At 32.5% G+C, this 24,756-nt stretch overlaps 1 protein-coding gene across 1 annotated transcript in view; it reads left to right on the top strand.

The window, feature by feature from the left end:
* The window catches only part of LOC114942144 (cell adhesion molecule Dscam2), a 250,788-nt gene that overhangs the window by 93,740 nt on the left and 132,292 nt on the right, over positions 1–24,756 (top strand). Inside the window, 1 exon segment of the mRNA XM_085488400.1 lies at positions 21,008–21,328. Coding sequence (XP_085344526.1) covers positions 21,008–21,328 — 321 coding nt within the window.

The following is a 24,756-nucleotide window of genomic DNA, read 5'->3' as shown; positions in this document are numbered from 1 at the left end:
TATCCGCATGTTTGTGCATCAATGATGATCGCGGTTTGGCAAAAGCAACGAATCCCATGAGATTGTCGGCCATTCCCGAAACTCCAGGGATTAACTCGTCCTAAAGTGCACGTCTATATACCATGTTCTCCTTCTGCTTTTCTCTCTTCCATATCTGTATTGCCTCTCCTTTTTCTCGCTTCTTGATAACTCTTCGTCTTCTTCCGCTTCGGTACTCCGCTTCGTCTCTGTCTCTCCTCGACACTCCCTCTTCCTTCGATGCGAGGAGAAGCACTCGCAGTCATTTTCTCCATTTTGCGATTCGATTTCCGCCGATATTGCTGCCGTCTCGCTAGATTCTTCTATTCGGTCGGATGAAGACGCAGCCGAGAAGGAGATATATTCGCTCGTCATAGAGACACAGATAGAGATGGAGAGAATCGGCGGAATTGAGACGGAAAATTGGTACGCTTGGCACGAGGAAGAGAGACGGGCAAGAGGTTGGAGAGGTTAAATTCGAAAAATGTGTTTTTATATTTGTAATATTAATATTTAAATAATCTCGGAATATTAAGGGGATGCTGACCATGACTGTTTTACCGACTTTGAGTTCGAGGGCTTTTCTTTTTATTGGCTATGCAGATTGAAAAATCCTTCTCCATAATTAAATTACTGATAATAATGAACGGGGAGCGCTGTAACTTTGTATGAAAAACCAATAAAGGTTAAAAAATTACAGTTTTTTTATCGGTCTCTTGCATCAGCTTATATAACAATACTTGTTTAATACAAAAGTTCTGCAATTTATTTGTGCACAAAATATGGCGTTCCCAATAGAGATGACATAAAAGAATAATACAAAAGTAATAGAAATGAAATTAAAAGCCTCTGTATTAAAAGATTTGTACTTGAGTTAATTATGTATGTATATTTGCGTGCGCAATCGATGTAGAGGCATAAAACAGCAAAAATTAGTTGCCGGACAGCCCTTCCCATTCATTATTATCAGTACTTTCATTGTGGACGATTTTTTAATCTGTATATTCAATAAAAAGTAAACCTAACCTAACTTAAAGTCGGTAAAACAGAACAACGGCAGCATCCTCTTGAGAGTCATAGTAGTGTCTGTAGATGTGTAACAATAGCAAGATGAACCGTGAATCTATGCCAGCTGTTTAGTTGAAAGTATTTTAAGGCTTCTGTATATTCACTGCGGCCTGGATCTTGGATTAATGACGTCAGAAGTGAGAAAATATATCATAAAAATTTTTGCGATTTATGTTAAGTTTTTTAATAAAATAGCGTTTAAAATCGATAGAGCAGACATGTAAACTATATCGAAATATATTCTCCTTTTGTTTTGATATTCAATAAATAACATACATATATGTCGAATTGAATTAAGCCTATAACCAAGGACGAAAACCAGCTGTTTGACAGATATCGAAATGAAATAAATATTTGCTTTCACATATTAAATTATACCAAAATGAGAGTCTTCGGTATATTTTAACATCACTTATTGTGTAAGTATATTATAAAGTTATGGAAATATTACACTGCAAAATCTCAAGAAGTCTTTATTTAAGAAGATTACAATAATTACCATTTTTCTATATAAAATATAATATTTCGATTTATTTACAATTTCTGTCATAAGGTTGCGTTATGCAACAATATTTGCAATTTTGAATTATTTATTTATGCAACAATACACTCTATAATTGGTACAGCTTGTTCGATAGTCCTAATCCTTAATTCTGCTTATCGATAATCCTCATAATAAATTGTAAATCTATAATTAGATTTATATGCATAAGTCCATAAATAAATAATTCAAAATTGCAAACTGCATTACTAACTTTATAAATGTATTTAAGCATATCGAAAATTTATAATTGTAATTGAAATTATATAAATTTTATCATTAGCACTATATTAATCATGTTATAGTTACAATCTCTATATAAAGATTAATATGAGATATGAATCAATATAATATAATTGTCGCTAAATATAATAAAAATATGGTTGCTAAAAGATTATTTTAAAAAAATAAAAAAGGTAAAGTACACGCACACATGTCTGTTTAAAAAGTATTTAATAAAGTGCAATATATAAATGTGTTTTTTATTTATATATATATGTACGTATTTTTCTAAAAATGAAGAAAAATCTATAATATATAGTTGTATATATATATATATATATATATATATATATATATATATAGCTTTTGGAGAAAAAATGTTGTAAGAATGATAATATTAATAACAAATAAAAATTTGATCCAAAAAAGTTTGGTGCTAATGGAGTAATTTAAGATGTTTCGACTGATATAAATATAATAATGTCAAATTTTATCATATTTTCTTTATATTAATCTCTTCATTCTTATTACGTTCTTATTTATAGAATTTTTATATAAAAAATATCTAGTTTTATAGATCTCTCCATATAATAAAATTAATTACATAATTAATTACATAATTAAAGTAACGTGTAAGGTATTAATAAAATTAATTACATAATTAAGGTAACGTGTCATAATGCGGAATCATAAGGATTATGACGATAGGTACATATATTACATTTAAATAAAAAATATTAATATTTAATATTAATATTTAATATTATGTATTTAATATATGTGTATAATAATAGCATTTTGGTGTTACAGAAACAAATTATTTGACACAGGAATGCTGCTTTATAACAAATGTATCTCGTTGAACATTTTCCAATGCATATATTTTTTTCATATTCGACTTTTTATTCGATTAGATATTATAGCGGAGAAAGAATGTACGCCGTAAAATTTTTCTCAAAAAAAAAAAGAGAGATAAATTTTTTAGTAGAATAAGAAGAAATAAATATCAACGAAAAAAGTTAATTATTAATAATATGATAGAGGAATTTAGAATATATCAATTTTCGCGTCTTTCTTGTTTGTAAAAATGCAAACCTGATATTTATTTCGCGTATACCGAACTTATTGAAATTCATATTATATCGAATAACGAATAAAATAGGCCGTATATATGTGCGGTTGCATACTTCCTGTAATTGTTTTAGCGTCCGTGACCTAAAATTTCAAAGTATCGAAATTTTAATATAGTCGATGTTAATAAATGTACGAAGCAATCTTCCGCGCAAATTCTTCATGGTAACATCTGTTGCGGTTTCACAGCAAATTCATTAAAATTATTTAACAAAATAGGACATTTACCCTATAAGACGTCTCCATTTAAAATGCAAAGAAAACAAAAAAAATGTTAAGAAAAATTTGGAAAAACTAACATTCATTATATATTAATATTAACAAACAATTATTGTATTACTTAAAATTTCAAAATAACAGCATTTTCGGATATCGAAGGCTTATGTATTAATTCAAATATAAATTCGATCCTCACATTGCTATTATTTACATTTTTAATTAATTATTTTATTTTTAACGAGCGGAACTTTTTATATTGTATATCTATCGCGTATGTATATATCTAATATAGTTATCGATCAAATCCCTGAATTCTGAGGAAAATAATTAGATTATACGCGGAATGTTCGATTTTTCCGCGACGAAACAGCTTGCTCGTTTGATTATTCAGTGAATCGGGGACCGAGAGGAGGAGGAGAGGAGATGAACAAAAATCGGCCGACCGCGTCGTCGATCGGTATTCAAAAAAAAAAAAAAAAAAAAAAAAAAAAAATTCACGGATACTCGCGTTTCGTTCGGCGCGCGCCGTCGCCGCATTGTTTTCACGAAGTGATGCAAGCCGTTGCGGATTTGACGAGATTGGAACGAAACCCGCGTCACACGCCGAAGTCGATGGCTCTGCGCCATCGTGGATTGATCCGCCTCGTGTGTCTCGCCATCCAACATCGTGTGTTGCCGGCCGTATGCACATATACCTGTGTTTATGTAATATGCACAACGGGACTAATCGGACCGCGCCCGATGCAACCGGGATCGCATGGTGCCGTTGCAGCACGGTATTGTGCTCTACAACCGGGGGTAAAATTAACCGTGATCCAGATCAAACGCTTCCTAAGAGCCCTAAGCGCGGCAAGGCCGTCGAATCGCCCAGCTGCAATGCAGCCAACTCCGAGAGTATATATACGTAGGTTCATATTGTATAACATATGTGGGTATATATATACATATATACACAGAGAGAATTTTTAATTTGAAAATCATGGTAATCATGGACAATGTGGTATTAGAAGTATTTTATAAGAATTCTCTGATTAACATTTACCACAATAAAAATAGTAATAAAAAACCACTCCTCAATGTTTAAAGTCGACCAGACTGGCAATAATTTATTATAAATAATTATTTGAAATACAACAACAACGTTTCGGCTGTCATTGCAGCCCTTTTCAAGTACATCAAATTTAAAACAGTAAATCAACTTCTATGCAAACTACCGACAATGTTAACGCTTGTTTTGATGAACAATGTAAGACTGACAGAAGTAAGCACATATTAAATAGATGTTAACTGTTCACAAGAATCTTAGTCACTGAGTGTGGTTTTTTATTAATTATTACTGGCAACCTTAAGGATTATTATTTAAAAATAGTAATATCTATCACAATGAAATATAAAATATGTTCGATGAATTTTACTATGTACATAATAAAATTTACTATGTACATACTAAAATTTACTATGTACATAATAGAATTTACTATGTACATAATAAAATTTACTATATACATACTAAAATTTACTATGTACATAAATATTTTTTATTGTGATAAATATTAATCAAAAAAATTCTCATAAAATTCCAATACCATATATATACACAGAGAGAATTTTCTCTTAGAATTTACCATGAAAATCATGGTAATCATGGACAATAAGGTATTGGAAGTATTTTATAAAAATTTCTCTGATTAATATTTACCACAATAAAAATAGTAATATTTATCACAATAAAATATAAAATGTGTTCAATGAATTTTACTATGTACATAATAAAATTTACTATGTACATACTAAAATTTACTATGTACATATTAATATTTTTTGTTGTAATAAATATTAATCAAAAAAATTCTTATAAAATTTTTCCAATACCATATATATATATATATATACAGAGAGAATTTTCTCTTAGAATTTACAATAAAAATCATAGTAATCATGGACAATATGATATTGAAAGTATTTTATAAGAATTTCTCTGATTAACATTTACCATAATAAAACTAGTAATATCTATCACAATGAAATATGTTCAATAAATTTTACTATATAAAATTTACTATGTACATACTAAAATTTATTATGTACATATTAATATTTTTTATCACCATGATTACCATAATTTTCAGGGTAAATTCTAAGAAAAAAATCTCTCCGTGTACATATGTGTGTGATACAAAAGGCAAAACCTATAATTTGAGAAGTTCTGCGAAAGTTCCTAGTTTGCGAATGCAATATGAGGAAAGTTGTGATCGAGAATTTAAATCTTGAGATAAAGTAAAGAGAACAAGAGTGAGAATGAGAGAAAGATGGATAGGTAGATAGAGAATGCAAGAAAAAGATATTACACGTTACATAATGTATTATATTTTAAAATTCTGTAAAAAAACTCAAACCCAAAATTGACATTGCAATATTCAAAAACGCACGCGCGCGTTCAAATATTTTAATTTTAAATAAAAATAGATATAAATATATGCAGAATATATGTTTCCTAATTTTTACGCTCATTAATTACATTATTTCCTAATAAGGGAAATGGAAAAAGTGAAAAAAATAAAAAATAGAAAAATTAAATAATGTTTTCTGTGATGCTTAACAGAAAAGGAATTATGTAAGCGACGAGATGGTTCCATGGCAGAATGATTGCATATTGACAATGAGAGAGGCGAGATCCTTCGCTCGAATCCCGGTAAAATCTCGATTTTTTTCTCTGTATCGAGAAGATTTAAAATTAAATAAAATTTACTTAAATGACGCACATATACATGCACATATATAAGTAGCTTTGTTCTCTCGATTAGGATAATGTATTATTCGGTACGCAAATATGTCTTCTAAAGAACGACGTTGATTGATGGATCTCATTTAATAATTCCTCCCTTTTTAAATATTGCAGGAAAAATGGTTCAAAACTGTTTGATTTTTTTATGAAAGATAATGCTTTCTAATTAGTGAATATAATACGTATGTGTATTTATAACTCTATCAGATGCGAAGTTCTTCTTATTGCATTACATTAGGTAAACAAGATATATTTTTTCTGCAGATTAAGAAAAGTATAGGAAAGGGACAAGAAATATTGTTTTTGTAAAAGTATCGTTACATATCAGACTAAAAGTACGTAAAAGCGAAAAAATAATTTAATTGGATTTGTTCTTGTAGAAAACTCTCTTCAGTTAATTGAAGAGAATCACGCAAAACGTAGCATAATCAGATTTATCAGCATTTACATTGCTAAAATATCGCAGGAGAGATTCATAACTCCTTTACATAATATTGAATTATTCACTATGTGGAAAGTTCTCTCTCTCTCTCTCTCTCTCTCTCTCTCTCTCTCTCCCTCTCCCTTCTCTCTTACTCTTTCTCTATATAAAGGACGTATATCCTCCATTGAAGCAAATATCCAAGATAATTATTTACCATAATATGTATTATGCAATGTTTTTGCGAACAAAGTACTTTGATTATTGTTACTACAAGTTAGTTGTATTCAACTAACTATGACCAACGATCCGTGTTTAGTTGAATTTTGATCGGTCTTGCCTAGCGATGCAAGTTCAACTAAAGTTTACAGGAATTATATTAGCATCGTAAATGTAGACTATACATTATTAATATTGAAGACAAATAGTCATCAAAACTTTGATTATAGTAAATTCAGAAATTATTATCTCGACTTAAATATTTGTATTAGTATATTTTGCACTGTAAAATCTGCACAGATTTGAGTGTAACAGTTAATTGTTATTGCAATTTAGTTAGTCATTTTGTTAATAGAAACTGAGAGTAAACTGATGATAATAAATCAACTATTACACTTTGAATTTGGTCTCAATTTCTATGTTTCTGTATCAAAAATTGTGAATTATTGAATTATTATTACACTATAAAAATTATATTTTCAATTTAAGATTTTCTTACTTATTTTTGGAATAAAATAGGCGCCAAAAGAATCCTCTTATATTAGTCTTCTAAAGATTAGTAGCGGATATACCTAATTTATAAAAATGTACAAAAAATGGGATTTATTTTTATTTTAACAAGGAAGTACATTATTTTTACAGAACACATAAAAGAAGCATAAATAATACATATAGACTGAGCAGAGGGCACGAGACCTGGGTCCTGAACGATTAAATTAGATTATGTTACTGATTACTTACGGGAGAGATCCAAATACTTTTTTTAAATTGCTTTAGCCTTCTTTTTCCAAGTTATTTATTAACACACACTTTATCAATTCTTCTAATAAACTAAAACATTCAGTGACAAACACTGTACTGTAAATTGCAACACCATATACATATGTTGTTGCAACAATACAACATCAAATAAATTATATTTGTTATTAATAAATAATATATTCTTAGTCTTAGAGAATATATTTAAATATACCTGTCAAAAGAAATTTTTGTGTATACAATCTTTTTAAAAATATAATTTCTTCTATGTGCAAATCTTAATTGTGACATTTGCCAATTTACAAGTTTTCTATACGAAAGCTTCGTTTATTTTTATTACTGTCTGTTTTTTCTTGATATAATATATTTCAAATTCATTACACTCTATTCTCTCAAAAAAATATTTCTGTCTACATATTTTATATCATATATAAATGTAACATATTAGTTTTTTTTATTTTTATTTTGAAAGAGAAATATATATCATATTTATTTAGATACATATATATTCCATAATTTATATATATATATATGCAAGATATCAACTTGCATAAATATTTAAGTTTTTCTATTATATATATTTATTTTTTTAAAATCATTTTATTGATATTTTTAATCTGATCTCGCGTGTACAAAATCACTGAAACCGACATTTGTGGCGTTTTGTTTAACACAAAAATGCTCGAAACTGAAGCCAAGGCTCGTGCAATTTGCTTCTCTGTTCCTTAAGTCAACATTTCCGTAGCTGTAACTTAAATTCAAGCCGTGCTTGTCGACTATAGCATCTTAATTACAATTTAACGCCCCTTAATTTACCAGCAGCAAGGTTTGCCGTACCGCGTACCTCTACGACGGGTTACAGCAAACAATTTATTGCAGATCTAGAAATAATATCGTGATGCTATATAGCACTGGGTAAGAAATTCTGAAGGACTGATTACTTCAGCCCTTCCGCGACTTAATTTACAAAGCTAAAACTGCTTAATCATATTTCCAAGATTTTGTCTTAACACTCGTTTCTAGACGTCAAAGCATTTCAAGGAAAAAGAATATTAGATATTCCTAATTCATAAAAATGTAAACAAAGTGGGATTTTTATATTAATGAAAAAATACGTGTATATTACAGCACACAGACAAAAAAGACCATAAAGAAAGTATAGACATAGTAAGCATGAGATATTTAAGTCCTGAATTATTAAATCAAATTACATTATACATTTACTCGTAAACATTTCATCGTTCTTCTTTCAATAAACTAAAACCATTCAGTGATACAAACTGCATTAATTTATAAATTGTAGCATTATATAACCATATTATTGTAGCTACATCAATAATGTCATGTCAAATAAACATCAAGAAACACTTAAGAGGAATTTAAAGTATACACAAGTCTTTTTATTTCAAAATTATAATTTTTCAATATTAAAATTACATAATATATCTTTAGCTCAATATTTCTTCATTTTATATAAATTAATGAATTTTACAATATTTGCAAAAATTTCTGCAATTTTTGTAAATTAATGAGAAAGAAATATTAGATAAATCCATAATAAAAGTCTCTGAAATATCTTGCACACAAAAATTGTGTAGCATAAAATTTAAATTAGGACAATGAAAGTTACATTTATGGAAGAAACATTGATTCTCTCATCAAAGAGAGAATTCCTCTGAGATCCATCATCCTATCTTATCCGGGACACCCCGCATAAGAATTCTTCAAATGAAACTAACGTGTCGGAAAACTACTCCTTAAATCATGGAATTATCGCGTAACGGAGCGCAATGAAAGGCCTTGATGTATGAACGAGAAATTCCCCGATTCCGAGGGAGAAACCGTTTGCATTCGCGAAATTCGTCCACCGTCGTCGCCACTTACGGAACGTCGCTGCCGGGAACGATCCGTCTTGGTCGATATATCAGATCGAAGGGCGTCGCGTGTTGTCGGCGACGACGGCGCGACACGCGCGATAAGGGCCGGGATGGATAAGAAAGGAAGCCCTGGAGAGAGAGAGAGAGAGAGAGAGAGAGAGAAGACGGATATATTAGGTAGATAGCCCGCGTCTCCGACGACAACGGTCCGTTAATTCGTCACTGACGGTTCTGTCAGTGCCGTGATAATGCCCCGAAGGCCGTTGCACCTTGAGTTGCAAGTTGAGGGTGACGGCGCATCCGTAATTAATCAGACGTCGAGAATGCAAGCAGCAAGCCGCTTCCCTTCGCGAGGCGACCGCTTGGCTACAACGTTTACACAGTCAACGCCGTTCTGTGCAACGCATAGCTACGTATACATAACGTGTATATGTATATATACCGCATTTGAACGGAGCACGGTGCATAGATGTTGTGCGCGAGACAGGGAAACCGGATACGTATGTAACGGCGGCGTTGATGCCCGGAAAAGAGACGGATCCGAGCATAATTGCACATCGACACACATACATACACATGTATACATATATACATATACAGCGTGCCTGTATACAGTGTGCGTTGCAAATATCCTGTCCGCGTGACGACGTCTCGTTTGCGCACGAACAATACAAGCATCCGCATCGCATGGAATAAAGCATGATCTTCGCATTACAAGGGAATATGCGGTAGCAGTTCTTCGTGGGGAAATAGTTATTGACGATAAGATGCATTCACAGACTTCTATATATTATTAGACTGCTAATGTTTCTGTACTAAACGACTATGTCAATCATTCATCTTCCGTGAGGCATAATACCTAAAAAAAGGGCGATTTTATTTTTGTTTATAGTATTGTTGCACATACAAATAACACATTTAATTGGATGGGATTTGATTTTTATAATAATATATTTCTGGATTTTTCTCCACGCACACTTTACATGAATGTGGTTCAAGACAGAGTGAGGTTAGGTTAGGTTAGGATTGTTTCACATGTTACGCTTATATGTATTTGGGGCTTAAAAATTTAATGCGACACTAGTGGTAGTTGCGTGAACTATCATAAATGGCCGTCACGAATATACATCTAACATTACTTATATACCTATACTATAACTATAACATATACTATAACTTTCTTGACTTTTCATAGTTACACCGCACATAATAATCATGTCGAAATTTTATAACATTCTGGCCTTCGATCATATTCCTTGATGAAGGCGTAGCTTTTGTATAATCACAGAGTGTGTCTAACCGCAATGACATCTTTTTCATAAAAAAATTAATTTTTACATTTAAAACTGTTGTTCTATATTCGCAACGGCCATATTTGTTTTGCTTCAGTAGCGCCTCTCTTACCACGGTGGACGTTTTTCTCGCAATTTTCTCCCAATATATCATCATTGACTGTTATACATGACACTTATTATAGTAATGAATAAAATGTAAAATTAAGCAATTGTCTAATATGAAGACTTTATTTATTCAAGTGCTTAAGGTAGAGATGTTTGCACATCAAGAGACGACTTAGACCTGACTAAACTAAACTAACCTTTCATAGTCCAGAGATACTGGTGGAAAATTGACCAGAGTCTCGTTCAATGATACTGCTTGTTTTAATGTTGAAAATCGGGATTGGAGCTTAAGTAAAAGAATCGGATAGTATAGGATTATAAAATAAAAAAGAAATGGCATTACGGTAATTAAAATAAAAGGATGGATAGGACATGTTGGACGCAATAAACTTTTTTAAGATAGAGTTTCACTTTTATGATCGGGAGTGGTTTGAAAGATTCAAGAAAAATATTTATAAAGGAAAATAAGGTTTTAGACGACTAGTCGAGTTAACTGCCTATTCTGGATCTTGCTTTAAACACTTTTGTTCCAGAAGTATGTCATAAACTAGCGAGTGAGTTACGGCACATAACAGCATGCACAGAATGAAATACTTTTGTACATACTTTCTGCGGACAATTTAGTAGTGAAACTGAGAGAATTAGTTATCTAGTATAATATATAGAAGATGGATGAATTTAATGTGCGCGTAAATGAACGAGACGTAACCATTTTTCTGTGTTTAAACTATATCAGAAAAGAAAGACGTAGCTCAAATGTTTTATTCTCTATTGAAGTCTCTACTTTTGCAATATTCTTTATTATGGAAAGGAAAATCTTTTTATCGTACATTTTTTTCTTGAACTCATGATTATTTATAGTATGCAAAATACGGGCTATTAAAGCCATAAGCGCAGGCTAGAGATGTAAGATGCATTATAGAGGATGGCACGTGACTACGGCGTGTAAATGATGCTGCAGCGTAATTACAATGTATATGGGGAAGAAACTTTCTCGCACCCGCGGAACTCAAACTTTCGCGGTAAGTACATAATGTACAGTCTGCAGAAAATTACCCTTCTTCTTCTTCTTCGTTCAAAATTATGTGATAAATTGAGTCTAGTCGCAGTTTAAAAATAAACTTTTCACGTTCGCCGAATAATAAATATTTGTCGGATAGCTATTGTGTAGTAATCCTTATTATTTATGATATTTTTTCTACAGTCTCATCCTTGCTTTTCTTAAAATAGAAAACGAGCATTTTTGTTCGGATGATACTAATACTTAAATTTAACATTGAACCATGTGCTTTTTAATTATTTATTTAATTATGTTATTGAAAAAATATATAAAGAAATATAATACATATGATAATTCTTTTTTAATAATAGAAAATTTAATTTCTTAAAATGAAATCGAAGATAAATCTTCCATTAAAGATGATTATCTAATAAACAGATTTTACGACCGCAGGACGATTAGTTAATTTATTAACGTTAATTCACGTAAATTATAATAATCGATGTCGGTTTTTGATTTAATACATTCCTTAAACCAAGTTGTCATCAATTAACATTTTGCGGAGGGAAACTCTGGTAAACACCAACCGGTAGCAAACTCTCTATGATTAATTAACTCCTGTTTATCCAGTGCATTCGCCTGCCGTACGTGCGCATACACGATGGAATTGAATATACCGGCTATCTCGCGGGTTACTCCGCAGGTGGAGACCGAAAGAGAGGGAACGAGAGAGATGAGAGTGCAATGCGCGTCTAAATACGGGAGAAGCTGCACGCACCCGAATGCACGTATCCGACGAGAGACGCGTCAATGTGTATTCATTTGCGCGACAATTCTCGAAGCGGCATCGAGTCGCAACCCCGTAATTATATCGAGGCAAATTGTACGCATTTGCATTAAACGTTACGTACATCATAATAAATTGCGATAAAGTTAGATGTAATCAATTTTCAAATATTTGTCCCTAAAAGTTATATTTTAAGGTATCTTAAATATATCGTATTTTTTCATAATTTATATTTATAATATTCAAACAAATATGTACAATATAATTTAATATAAAGACAATATACTTGTATAAAATTTAACGGATTTTATGAATTGCATTCACAGCTAATCATTGATTTTAATAATTTCCAATTACAATTTGAAATTAACCTACTATTTGGTATTGTTAATTAAAACTAACTTCTTGGGTGTTAATTAATCTAACTTAAGCTTCTATATCTAAGATCGAATATATTGGGGTGAAGGCAAAGGTGAAATAATGCGTCAAAAATGGAGTGGCTAATGTATAACATTATTCACTGTCCGTACACCGAGAGAACAGATGCGGCCATCGCGGTATAATGCACCGTGTTGCGAGGGTCATTAGGTCAGATGCATAAATGCGGATAGAGTCTAGACTCGTCTGGTTAATGGCTACTCTGGAAGATCACTGATTAAAAATGTGCGAGAGAGAACGAAGACCTCTCTACGCATAGTTTTTGAGTGTGATTAGCATAATTTTAAAGTAGCAAACTCGAATCATTATTGCAAACTGCTCTTGTTTTTCAAAGCACTATGGAGGTGAGAACCTATAAAATAAACCTATCTCATCGTCTAAAGTTTACTTAAATTTTTCTTTAAATAGTAGAAAGTGAGATTATGCAATCAAACCTATCTGTAAGATACGTATTTTGAATTAATTTTTCCTCATTAAATGTCATTACTTTTATTGATTTCTTTATTATATAATCCTCATATATTATAAAATATAAAATATTTAAATATTTATTTAAAAAGTATTGATTATTTTCTTTTTTGTTTATTAGTACGCAGAATATACCGCGCTTTGGTGACTCGTGAGGACATATAATAAAATATAATATAATAAATTCGATCTTATTTGTTGATTTTCTCGATGCGTAATTTTCACGTGAATGCAAATGCAAGCGTGCGTGACGTCACACGCGAAAGCATCGAATACATAGTACACGAATGGACCCGGGGACGAGCTGGAGCGTGCAAAATTGCGTATATGTAAATGCGGCCCACATAACAATAGTGCATTATTGTATACCGATGTGGTAGGTTGCGTCGCGCTTGGCAGACGTATAGTATAGTTGCATCCAACGCGCATCTAATGCGCATCGAGTCAAACAGCGAAATGAAAATATTTTATTTCCAAATTTTATTGTCCGCCTGACTTTCGAAGATAACGTAAAAATCGCGAAAATAATATTCGGAAAGCTTCAATATATACTATATATAAACTTTTTAACCTAATCTATAACCTAACCTAACCTAACCCCAACCTACTCTAACTTAACCTAACCTAATTTTCAGGGAGATGCAATTGACTTTTATATGTTACGTTGCTTGTAAAGGAAACGAAGTAAAGTAATTCGCGAGGTTACGGATAAAATCAATTGCAAGCAAGGTATACACACATATACATACGCGTGCACATAGATAGAAGGACACGCAGTCAAACGGTTAAAAGGGTCACGGGGATGTCGCGGTTTAATCCGCCGGCTTAATTGGATTTTTATTTGAATCGAAGAATGAACTTTGCGCGACCCGATCGCACAATTTTCAAGGAAGAAACGGAATTTATTATGCGATCGAGCTCGGATCGTGTTTCCCATTCGTTGACACAGTTGGTGCAAATGCATGCATGAGTCGCATTGCATCTCAGATAGTACATCAAGGGACATCAAGGGAAAATGGTCAACGATGCGCCTGCGAAATGGCCCTGCCACGAATTGTGCAGAGAACGAACGTTTCAGATGGCTCGTAAAGATAGTAGTGGAGATCGCTGAGCTAACAAACATTGCTCCATCACGACGTGTCACCGCCATTTATAAAAATATCACCGGGAATAATGGAATGGAAATGTTTGTGAGACAGATATTTAGTTGCACAAACGTTACGTCGGTAGGATTATATCATATTTTCTTGCTTGAGTTTGCCTTGATATTTGCCCCATAGTATAGAGATATACTTCACATGACATGCAAATATGCGTATAATGTACGGTATTAGTTTCTTGAATATGAAAATCAAATATTAACATTTCTCTGAATAATCTCATATGTTCTATTCATTTGTTTTCTTTATTGAAGTCAATATATACTTAATAGTATTAATTTTTATCACATAAGGAAGATATTAGAAATATCTATTTCAGTGTGCATCCTCAGAATGGCTTCTTTAAAATCTATATTCAGAGTCGTTTCAACCCTCCCTTTTATATGTTTTTGTATCTATTAAATCAATTTCTAATTGTATACATCCAAAGATGAATTTATAAATTGATCAATGTTTGTGAAATGTGATTGTATCTTTAGATAAAATACGGGATAAAACAATTTCTTTGCGAGATCATTTATTGTTGTCTTTATTTCTTGTATTTTACAAATTAAAAATATCAGATATTGTGGAAAAAGAGGCTTTTAAGTACAAATACAGTGCATAATGCATTCGATTGTTAATTGAAAAACATGAAAACCTCATAAAAGGATGAAGGATATGGGAAATGGAGATGTGAAAAAATAATTAGGATATAACTGTGTGTGTTAAACCTGCTCAACGTAATTATTTTCTGTAAGTCTCGAAAAATAACAGTAGACATTATTTACATTAATATTATATAACTATTACATTTTTAATAATAGACAGTACTTGAAACAAAAAATACTCTATCGTGTTCATAAAATATTATAAAGCATGAAGATATCGGAAATGACCGAAAAACTTTGATAACATGAAGAATCTCTTATATTTCCATATTTGAAATGTGACTGTATTTCAAAAACATTGATTTTGAGCTATTTTTAGACGGCTCATATCATTAAAAATAAATTCATACACACATGCATATAGTGAATTCAAATATAATTAGAATATAAATTATAGGTCAATTTCAACAAACTAAAATATATTTTAGAAGAATCATTCTATAAAGGCAAAAGTTTATCCTGTATTTTATTAATATAAAATTTAAAAATAGGCAAGTTATAATAATTAAATATCTCTTTATTCTTAATTATTATATGCAGGGTGTTCAAAAATACAGGACAAAACTTCAGGAATAGATTCCTCATATGTAGAGAAGAAAAATAAGTAATAGAGATCTGGAAATGCTTTCTGTCCGAGATAAAACACACAAAAAAGTTGCCACTAAAATTTTCTGCGTTCGCAAAAAAACAATGAAATGTAGCAAAAAAAAAAAATAAAAATAATCAAAATAAAAATACAAAAATAATAAATATAACAATTCTGAAAAAATGTCTTCTTTATCCTAATTTCTAGAATCCTATAACTCGAATATTGCGCAAATAGATACTCGACGCGAAGAGAAAATGCGATCATGTGCGAAATTCGGATGTGCTGCCATCTGCATTTACGGCAGAGTAAAATTACAGCGCGAAACGTGTCGCGATAGCGATTCCCACGTAAATTTCTTGCTAACGAAGCAAAAGTTCGTTAGCATCGACCGCAGGTCATCAGGAATTTTCCGCAACTGAATTTCGCTATGCTGGCAGCCATAGAAAGTCGCTCGCACCGAAGAAGCGAGTACATCATCCTCTATCGTTTGCATTTAGGACGCGGAAAACAAAGATGGCGGGTAGGAGAGAGACAGAAAGAGGGAGGGAGAGGATGTGTGGGAGATGGCGCGTGTATGAACGCGGTATAGCAGACGATGCAGCAATGCATGGCCGATGTAAACCTACGAGGTGACGCAGGTGCACCGGAGCCGTACAATACACAGGAAGTGCGGCGCATAAACGTCGCTCGATTCCGTCCGTGTGTGTGTATGTACATGTGTACGCGTTTACAACCGCGTGTGGTCCGCGCATATACATACATATATGCGCGATCGGTATCGAGGTGCCAACGTTCTCGATCCTCCCTCCCACGTTCTCTCGTCCAGGTTATCAAACTGCCGTTTTCATGCATAATGCACCGATTTCTCTGCAGGTATCTCTTCTCGCAGTCACTTCTCCTGTTCCCTTTCTCTTCTCTTCTGATCTCTTACATTCTGAATCTTCCCCTTCTTCTTCCAACCTCGGCCAGAATTTTCGTCGATCGCCAGAAAACAAGGTTCCGGAATTCCGGGGACAAAGCTGCGGAAGTGCTGCCATCAGCTGCGACGGAGATCCTCTATCAGATTTCCTCCATCGAGAGCCCGCGAGGAACGGGGAGTGTCACCGCGATGTATTGGAGGAGAGTAGAGGGGAGGAGTATAGGACGGGTAAAATGTGGCGATTGCACACGTTGGTGTGGAAACTAGTGAAATACGCGGAGGCTATATAACGCGTGCACACACGCATTTTATCTGGCAAAAGGACGATTCGGCCCAAACGACAGGCAAACGCAAATCGAGTAACGATTTCGACGGATTCTCTTCTCTGCGTATATTTATGATTGAAAAAAATCGCTCTTTTGGGATGATGAAACGCTATCTCTTGTTACACAGACTCGGATTTAAAGCTAACATTATTTCAACTACATTTCGGTTTTTTATTAGAGAAGAGCTTTAAAACGTTTTACTTATTCTCTTTTCAATCCTTAATCTCTTGTCAGAGGGTGGTGATCCCTTTATCACATGTATCTGTGATGTACGCCTTTTTACGATCTTTCTGCAGATACATATATATATATATATAGGACTTAATAATTTTACGCCGGTTCCGAACGGTCAGATTTATAAGGGTTCTTTTCTAGGCAAGCTACTCTCGATAGTTTGCCAAGAGGTGGCGGTCATATAGATTCAAGATGTTTGTTTAGAATATATATCCAACATAGGTGAGAAAAGAAAAAATAGTGAATCTCAATTGTCCTTAATGCGCAAGTGCTGATATCGTTATTGCTATTGTTTTTCCATGATTAGGTTAGGTTCACCATTGGAAAAGAGCTGTTTCGCCAATTCTTGTCAACTAACAATAGATAACCATGGCACTGAAGATACTCTTGCATCAATGTTGAACACAGGTTCATTTCACGAGAGAGAGATAGGTATAGGCAATTACCCTTCCATTTATGTTCTAAAGGAGTATACCAAATTGGGAAAATTTTATGGTACAAAACCAATCGTCTCATGAAACATAGTATAAGGTAAAATATAAAGAAATTAAACTAAAATCGAATGGCTAAACGAGTGAATTCTGGTCAAAAACCAGAAAATAGATCTAATGTGTCATGTGGCGGCAGTGGCCATATTTATTATTCATATAATCTTATTTTGGCAACAGAATAACGTTATTAGTGAATGACCCTTCACAAATACTGTAGCTTTGCTGACTATATGAATGAGGAGAGAGAGTGTGTGTCTAGTTCATAGAATTTTATGAAATGAACGCTTAGAGTGATTGGCAAGGTTTTATCCATTTCTGTCTTCCTCGTCATTATGGATGTTCATTTAGTTATTATAGATTTCAGTTAAATTTTTTTTGCCTTACACTATGTCTGTGTCAAGTTTAATAACAAACGGTTTTATACTATAAAATTTTCCCAGTTTGGTATATACTCCTTTCTGGCTGGATTTGAACTCGAGTCCTCGATCATATCGAACAGACGCTCAATTCTCTGCGCCACGACCGCACACGTTTTACTTACAGATTATTGATTACCTTTGAAATGATAGCGTTCGTATAACATGTATTCATATAAGATGAAGGAACTTCTTATAATCGTTACATTTTCATATTACACGACAAAGTCTAGTATAAAACTCTTATTTAATGCGTGAATATTTAAAAAAACTGAAAAATTCTTTTATAAAATTCACGCACAGGATTTTGGCGAAGAAGTTGGTAAAATCGCGAAGAAGATCACGTTACGAGTTAATAACTTCCTTATGTTATCTTCCGCCAGATACTCCCCCTCGTTCAATGAGGCGGGAAACCGAAGTTGGAAGTGAAAGAGTGAAAGAGGACGCAGTGGATGCGCGCGATATACGTTTTATTGCCGATGAAAAGACGGCTTGCTTGAATCCATGGTCGTAACTGGAGCGATCAATCCGTTAGATCCCTCTTCTGCAGCATTTTTATTCTCGATACCTCCGAGAGAAAAATCTTTCTGTCGGGAACCGACGACCCGCGATTCCCGTACCTTTTAACATAATATGAAAATCGCGTAATTTTTTTCTTTTTTTTCTTTTATCGTGTCAATATTATCTCGAGCGAATGTCGGTATCTCTTTTATGGCTGAGAGATGCAATTTCATCTCTTATCTTATTGAAACTTTGAAAAATTTCGAAGCAGAATATGCGTAATCCAGTATCTTTAAAAAAATTTCGTTTCATGAAATACAAGGGAAAAAGGCGTTCTTTAAAATAAATTTTATTTTCAAATTTTTTTATAATAATTTGAAACCAATAGACTCTTTCTTTCTCTCTTTATACATATATACATTATATATTTATATAATTATATAGTGTATATATGTATAGAAGAAAAAAGCTTTCTTTGAAATAAATTTTGTCTTCAAATTTTTTTATAATAATTTGAAACCAATAGACTCTCTTTCTCTCTCTCTATACATATATACATACATATAATATATGTATATAATGTATACGAATTTTTTATATATATAATATATGTATATAGGGAAAAGAGAAGAAGAGAATATTCGTGGGAAAAATCAAGTTGGATAAAAATGAAATATATAGTCAATTTAGAGGACCATTTATGTGCGCGCATTCTTTATGCGGTAATACTCCTTACATCAAGGATGGGATATCAAATACATGTCGTTCGATATACGATGCAGATGGAGAAACGATCGAGTCGACATTATTGCTCCATCTCGGATGAATGATTCCTTCGATCGTGCGCACTTCTTCAACTCGTGGCATCAACTTGCCGCATTTTCCATCGTAATACTACGCATGCTGTATCTCTTGTCGCTGTATCGTGCTTTGTGTATTTTACAGAGAGAGAACTCCTTACTCCGAATACGGTCTGAATATACTATTGCATAAACCGTCTCGACTTCGTGGCAGAGATCTTCTCGTCTCTAAGCTGCGGAAAAATTGGCAGAGATTTATGGGGAATTGTTTCCTATTGCGCATATAAAAGAAAGAAGAAGAAGAAAGAGAAAGAGTTACTATTGCTCTGAAAACTATGCGGGATTATTCCTATAGCGAGTACAATCTCAATGTGCATTTTCACATAAAAGTAAAATCTTGCGACTGAAAACAGATGGCAAATGTATCACTTTGCTACTTTTAATGCATATTTTATATAAAAATTCAATACAAAACATATTTGATGTAACTATCGGATTAAAATTCTACGAAGAGAGTCAGAAGACTTAAAGAGAACTGTGAACAAACGCTTTTAATTTATTTCGATCCTAGAGATTGTATAAAAATATCTATCTTTTTATAAAGTTTATTGTATTATCATTCTTGAAAAAATCGATTTTCATAACTTTGACATAAATTAAAATTCAGAACATTCAATCTCGGGATATTTTCTTAATTCCAAGAGCAGACACTTTTCTCTAACACCCAACGATGGGATTAAGTACCTTACAAGTAAGTTCGAATTTGTTTGCATGATTTCGAACTCTCTCTATGATTACTCTGAAAAAACTTTCAAGTGGACTCGAACCTGGGCGAGATTAGTTCGAATTCTCTATACCTAAGTACTTTAACCGTACGCTCTATAAGTAACCTTATCTAGTTGGAATGAGGAGTATGCGTGAATGTATAGCAAGTATTACAAATAAATTTTTCACGAGTACTATTTCCAACATTTCAAGTACTCAATCTAAAATTCGAATATAACTGTTCTATTATAGATTCGATTACTTTGCAGAAGTAGAATATATGAAATATTATTTCTTTCTAAGAGTAGAAGTAACATATGGTCTCGTGTGAAAATCGCGGACTGACAGTCCCAAGTTTGAACCCGGTTCGATCCCTCATGCGCCTCTTGGCAACAGAAGATTTTTGAAAAAAAAATTGTGGAAAAAAGAAAAGTGGTTAGGCGGAAGAAAGAGAAGGTACTGAAGATAAATAAGGAGGAAAAAAGAAGAAAAAAGACAAGGAGAAAAAAAGAAAAGAAGAAGAAGAGGCAATTGGAGAAAATATATCTATGAAAAAAGAGGAAAAGGGAAAGAGATGGGTTATATAATTATAATATATTACAAAGATTCGGGAATCATAAAATTCCTATTAAAAATCTTTGTAAACCTCTAGGGAACACAGAAACAGTTATTATTTCTTACTCTAGAAAATAACACTTGATTATTGGATACAACTCGGATTTTTACGAGTACACACACACACACACACACACACATTGAACTTGATCCCCACTAACGTGTTTTTTTCTCTTCCTGTTTCGCAGGACGAGGAGTGGTGCTGGACAGTCAAGGGCCGGTGCTGGTCTCGGAACCGCGCTCGAGCGTGGAGTTTTCGAACGACACCGGAGCGATGATCCACTGCTCGGCCCACGGCAGTCCCTCGCCGAGGATCGACTGGCTGATGGGAGACGGCTCCCCGGTCTTACCTATACCGCATATCCGTGAGATGTTGATGAACGGCTCCATGTATTTCTTGCCGTTCGGCGCCGAGAGCTACCGCCACGATGTGCACTCGGCCGTCTATCGGTGTCAGGCGTCGAACAGCGTCGGCAAGGTGCTCGGCCGTGAAATCACGGTGAAGGCCGGTAAGGGAAAGAAGGAAAGAGGGAGAGAGCGAGAGAGCGAGAGAGCGTGCTATCTTTATTTCTTCCCAGAGCCCTCCTTGTCTTGTCTCGCGAACGCTTACCCTCTTCCAGCCGATTAACCTTTCACTTCGTCCTTTGAAGGCCCTCTCGCCGTACAGTGGAAAAAGACAAAGACTGATGACAGCGTGATGTGCAACTCTTTACGAGTAGCATGCGACCTTGAATTTTTCTCTCAAGTCAAGAGTCATCGTTAACTTTATTGACCATTGATGGTTCAAATTGTTTGCAGTTTATTTTTTAACGTTAAATAATTAATTCTGAACGATCTTTTTTTTTTCATTAAAAAAAACTTGACTTTGAATTTTGTCGATAATAAAACTTGAAAAATTATGTCAATTAATTTATCTACATGCCAAAAAATGAATATTTAAGCAATTTTACGATTTTTAAAAATTAAAGATTGTTTTATCGCTAAATTCCATGCTCGCATAAAAGAATGACCTGCATTGAATAATGTAGCGGAAATATTCAACGTGTATTACGCAGAATTACATACGTGTATAAAGTTCCGACAAACATATTAGTTCTCAAAAGCATCAAACTTTTGCGCGATATTTTCGTAAAAAAGATACGCTGTAATTTTAAAATTCTAGATCATCTGGGAAATAAATACACAATCGCGAGAGTTCGCACTTCAAAATATCGGTTAAGATTAGCTAGATTCCGTAAAAAGAAGCTCACATTATGTGAAATAATGCTATAAATTGACAATTGCAATCTCGTCTGGAATGATTCTATTCTCGAGATTTGGAGAGAAATACCTTTAATCAAATTTAAATAAAAATTTATTATTTTCTTCTAATTTTATTTCTAAATTTCTAATTTTGGATGTTAAAAATTAATTCATGATTTTAAAATAAAGTTTCTTCTAAATTATATAATATGTAATCTCTCTTAAATATAAATAGGAATCAATGCATTATTGAAGTGTGTGTGTGTGTGTTGTGTGTATATACACATATATGTATATATATCAACACATAACTGAAATAATAATTTCATTATATAAATATAACATTACAAACCCAGAAATTTAAAGAATTAGGATGATTATTTTAATTAGAGATATTTTAAAATAGGTCTTATAATTTTATTATCAACTTATAGAGATCAATTTATACCAATTTTATTTTGTTAAAAAATATATGAATTTGAAAAGTCTTCTTCATTTTTTGTAAATTTATCATATCTGCATATAATTCTAATTTAAATTACTTTTTTAAAAAATAGGAGAGCTGACTGACAAATATTCTTATTAATGTTTGTTGCGTTTAGACCAGGTACGACGCCTTGGTGGGGGGTGGGGGGTTATAAACATTGAGAGAAATATTGATTTGTAAGTGTCTGAATAGCTCAGCTGGAAGAGCAGTCGCCCGGCAAGCGGAAGGTCTCGGGTTCGATTCCCGATTCAGCCGACTTTCGGACCAATATTTTTCTCGTCTTTTTCTTACAGGGGATGTTAAGAGAAGGAACAAGGGGAATTTCTGAGATCCCAACCATAGGATTCAAATTCCTCAGTTTCCAAAAATTTCTAAATATTAATTTGTCGCATTAACATCGCGTTTGGCTCTTAGTCGAGATGAAGATGGAGTTTTTTAAATTACTTTAGTTGTACGAAATTTTACACTGCTATAATTAAAAGTGATTAAAAAAATTAAAGTGAAACAAAATGGAGATATGCATAGGTAAATGTTTACTAAAAATCAATGAAATACTCATTAATCTTTAATACAATTTTGTCGTTACTTTAATCAATAACATTTTCATACTAAGTTAGTTTAAAAGAATATTATTATCATGCAACTTTAACATTGAGTTTATTTCTAAAATCTTGACATCAATTTTTTAGAATGTTAAATATTGTATAAAACATCGTGAGACGTTCTTTTTAATTTTAAACGTTATTAAATTTTATTTTTAAGTAAAGTTTATTAATATATATATTGTAAATGTTTTTAAATATTATAAGTGTTTAAATTTCTTTCAAACTTGATACAGTTATAATACACAGTTATTCGATCATTTCGCTATTCTTTCGTAAAAATCTGTTTTGTTGAGGAGTTATTTCTCTCATCAATGTATTTAATGTCAATCCCGAGACAGTAAAGTGACGATTAATCACGAGAAGTAAATTAAAGACTGGTCGATCTTTTCCGCGCGTTTCAAATGGCCCAGTCCGTGAAGTTTGACGGCGAAAAATCAACAGTCTTCGGCATTATCAAATCAAGCTGGCCTTCTTGAAGTTCTCGTTCCTGCCGAGGGGTAAATGTAATCGACCGTTTTCTCGGAATGACATTTTAAACTCCTGACTATCGGTGAAGATAATCGCGCCCTCTTGCGCAGAACTAAGCCAACTTATATTTATCGCGCGAGTGAGGGGATTCCCCTATTTTCGTTTCTTCCCCATCTGCTATCGCGGTAAATGGATGACCCTAAACTCGTGCTTATTTATAGCTAACAACCGACGCTCACTGTCCATATCAAAATTCGCGGTTTACCACGAGAGCTGCAAAGCGCATTTACACACGCATGTATAAGATGCGACGAAAACATGCGGTGAAATGAGAAGTATTAGGTCCAAGTCTAATCTAAATCAGAAAGAAAAAGAGAGAGAACGGAAATTTTATAAAAAGAAATTTTAGAAAATTTAATAATAGAATTTTTTAAAAATTATTGTTTTCAACATAAAAAGGAATATACAATATAATTATTATTTCTTATATTTTTTTATAAAACACTAATATACGATTACGATCTTTGAATTGTCTCATCTTGTCACAATTTTGAGAAACTTGTGATTAAAGTTGTAAAAAGTAATTATTATTATGTATTTTATCGTAACTATCATATTATGTAACGTGGAGAAAAATTAAGATTTTTCAGATTGGTAAATATAAATCTAATGTGAAAAATGACAAATTCAAATATACTAATACACACACTATATATATTATATATTGTATGTGTAAAATATGTATGTATATTGTATGTATAAAATATGCAAAAATTCATTTTTTTTGCTTTAATTTTGAAACTTACATTAATTTTATTATTTTAAAGTTTCTATTTTAATATCAGATTCGTGTTCAATAAGAAAACTAGTTCAGGATTGAATAATAATACATACATACATATATATATATATATATATATATATATATATATATAATATTAAAAATTATATTTGATAGATTCTTAATAATTTAATTTATAACTTATAATAAATCTCACATTTAATCAATATCTTATTAATACAAATATTTTTGAAAATTAAAAATCCTAAAGCATACTTAACTTTGATGAGTTGATGAAACTTTATATGAGTTATATTCTTGTGAAATACATCGAAATAAAACATTTTTTAAAAA

This window comes from Nylanderia fulva, unplaced genomic scaffold, assembly GCF_048542155.1.
Source record: "Nylanderia fulva isolate GAGA-0341 unplaced genomic scaffold, ASM4854215v1 Scaffold69, whole genome shotgun sequence".
Lineage (NCBI taxonomy): Eukaryota > Metazoa > Arthropoda > Insecta > Hymenoptera > Formicidae > Nylanderia > Nylanderia fulva.
This window is presented reverse-complemented; position numbering and strand designations above follow the sequence as displayed.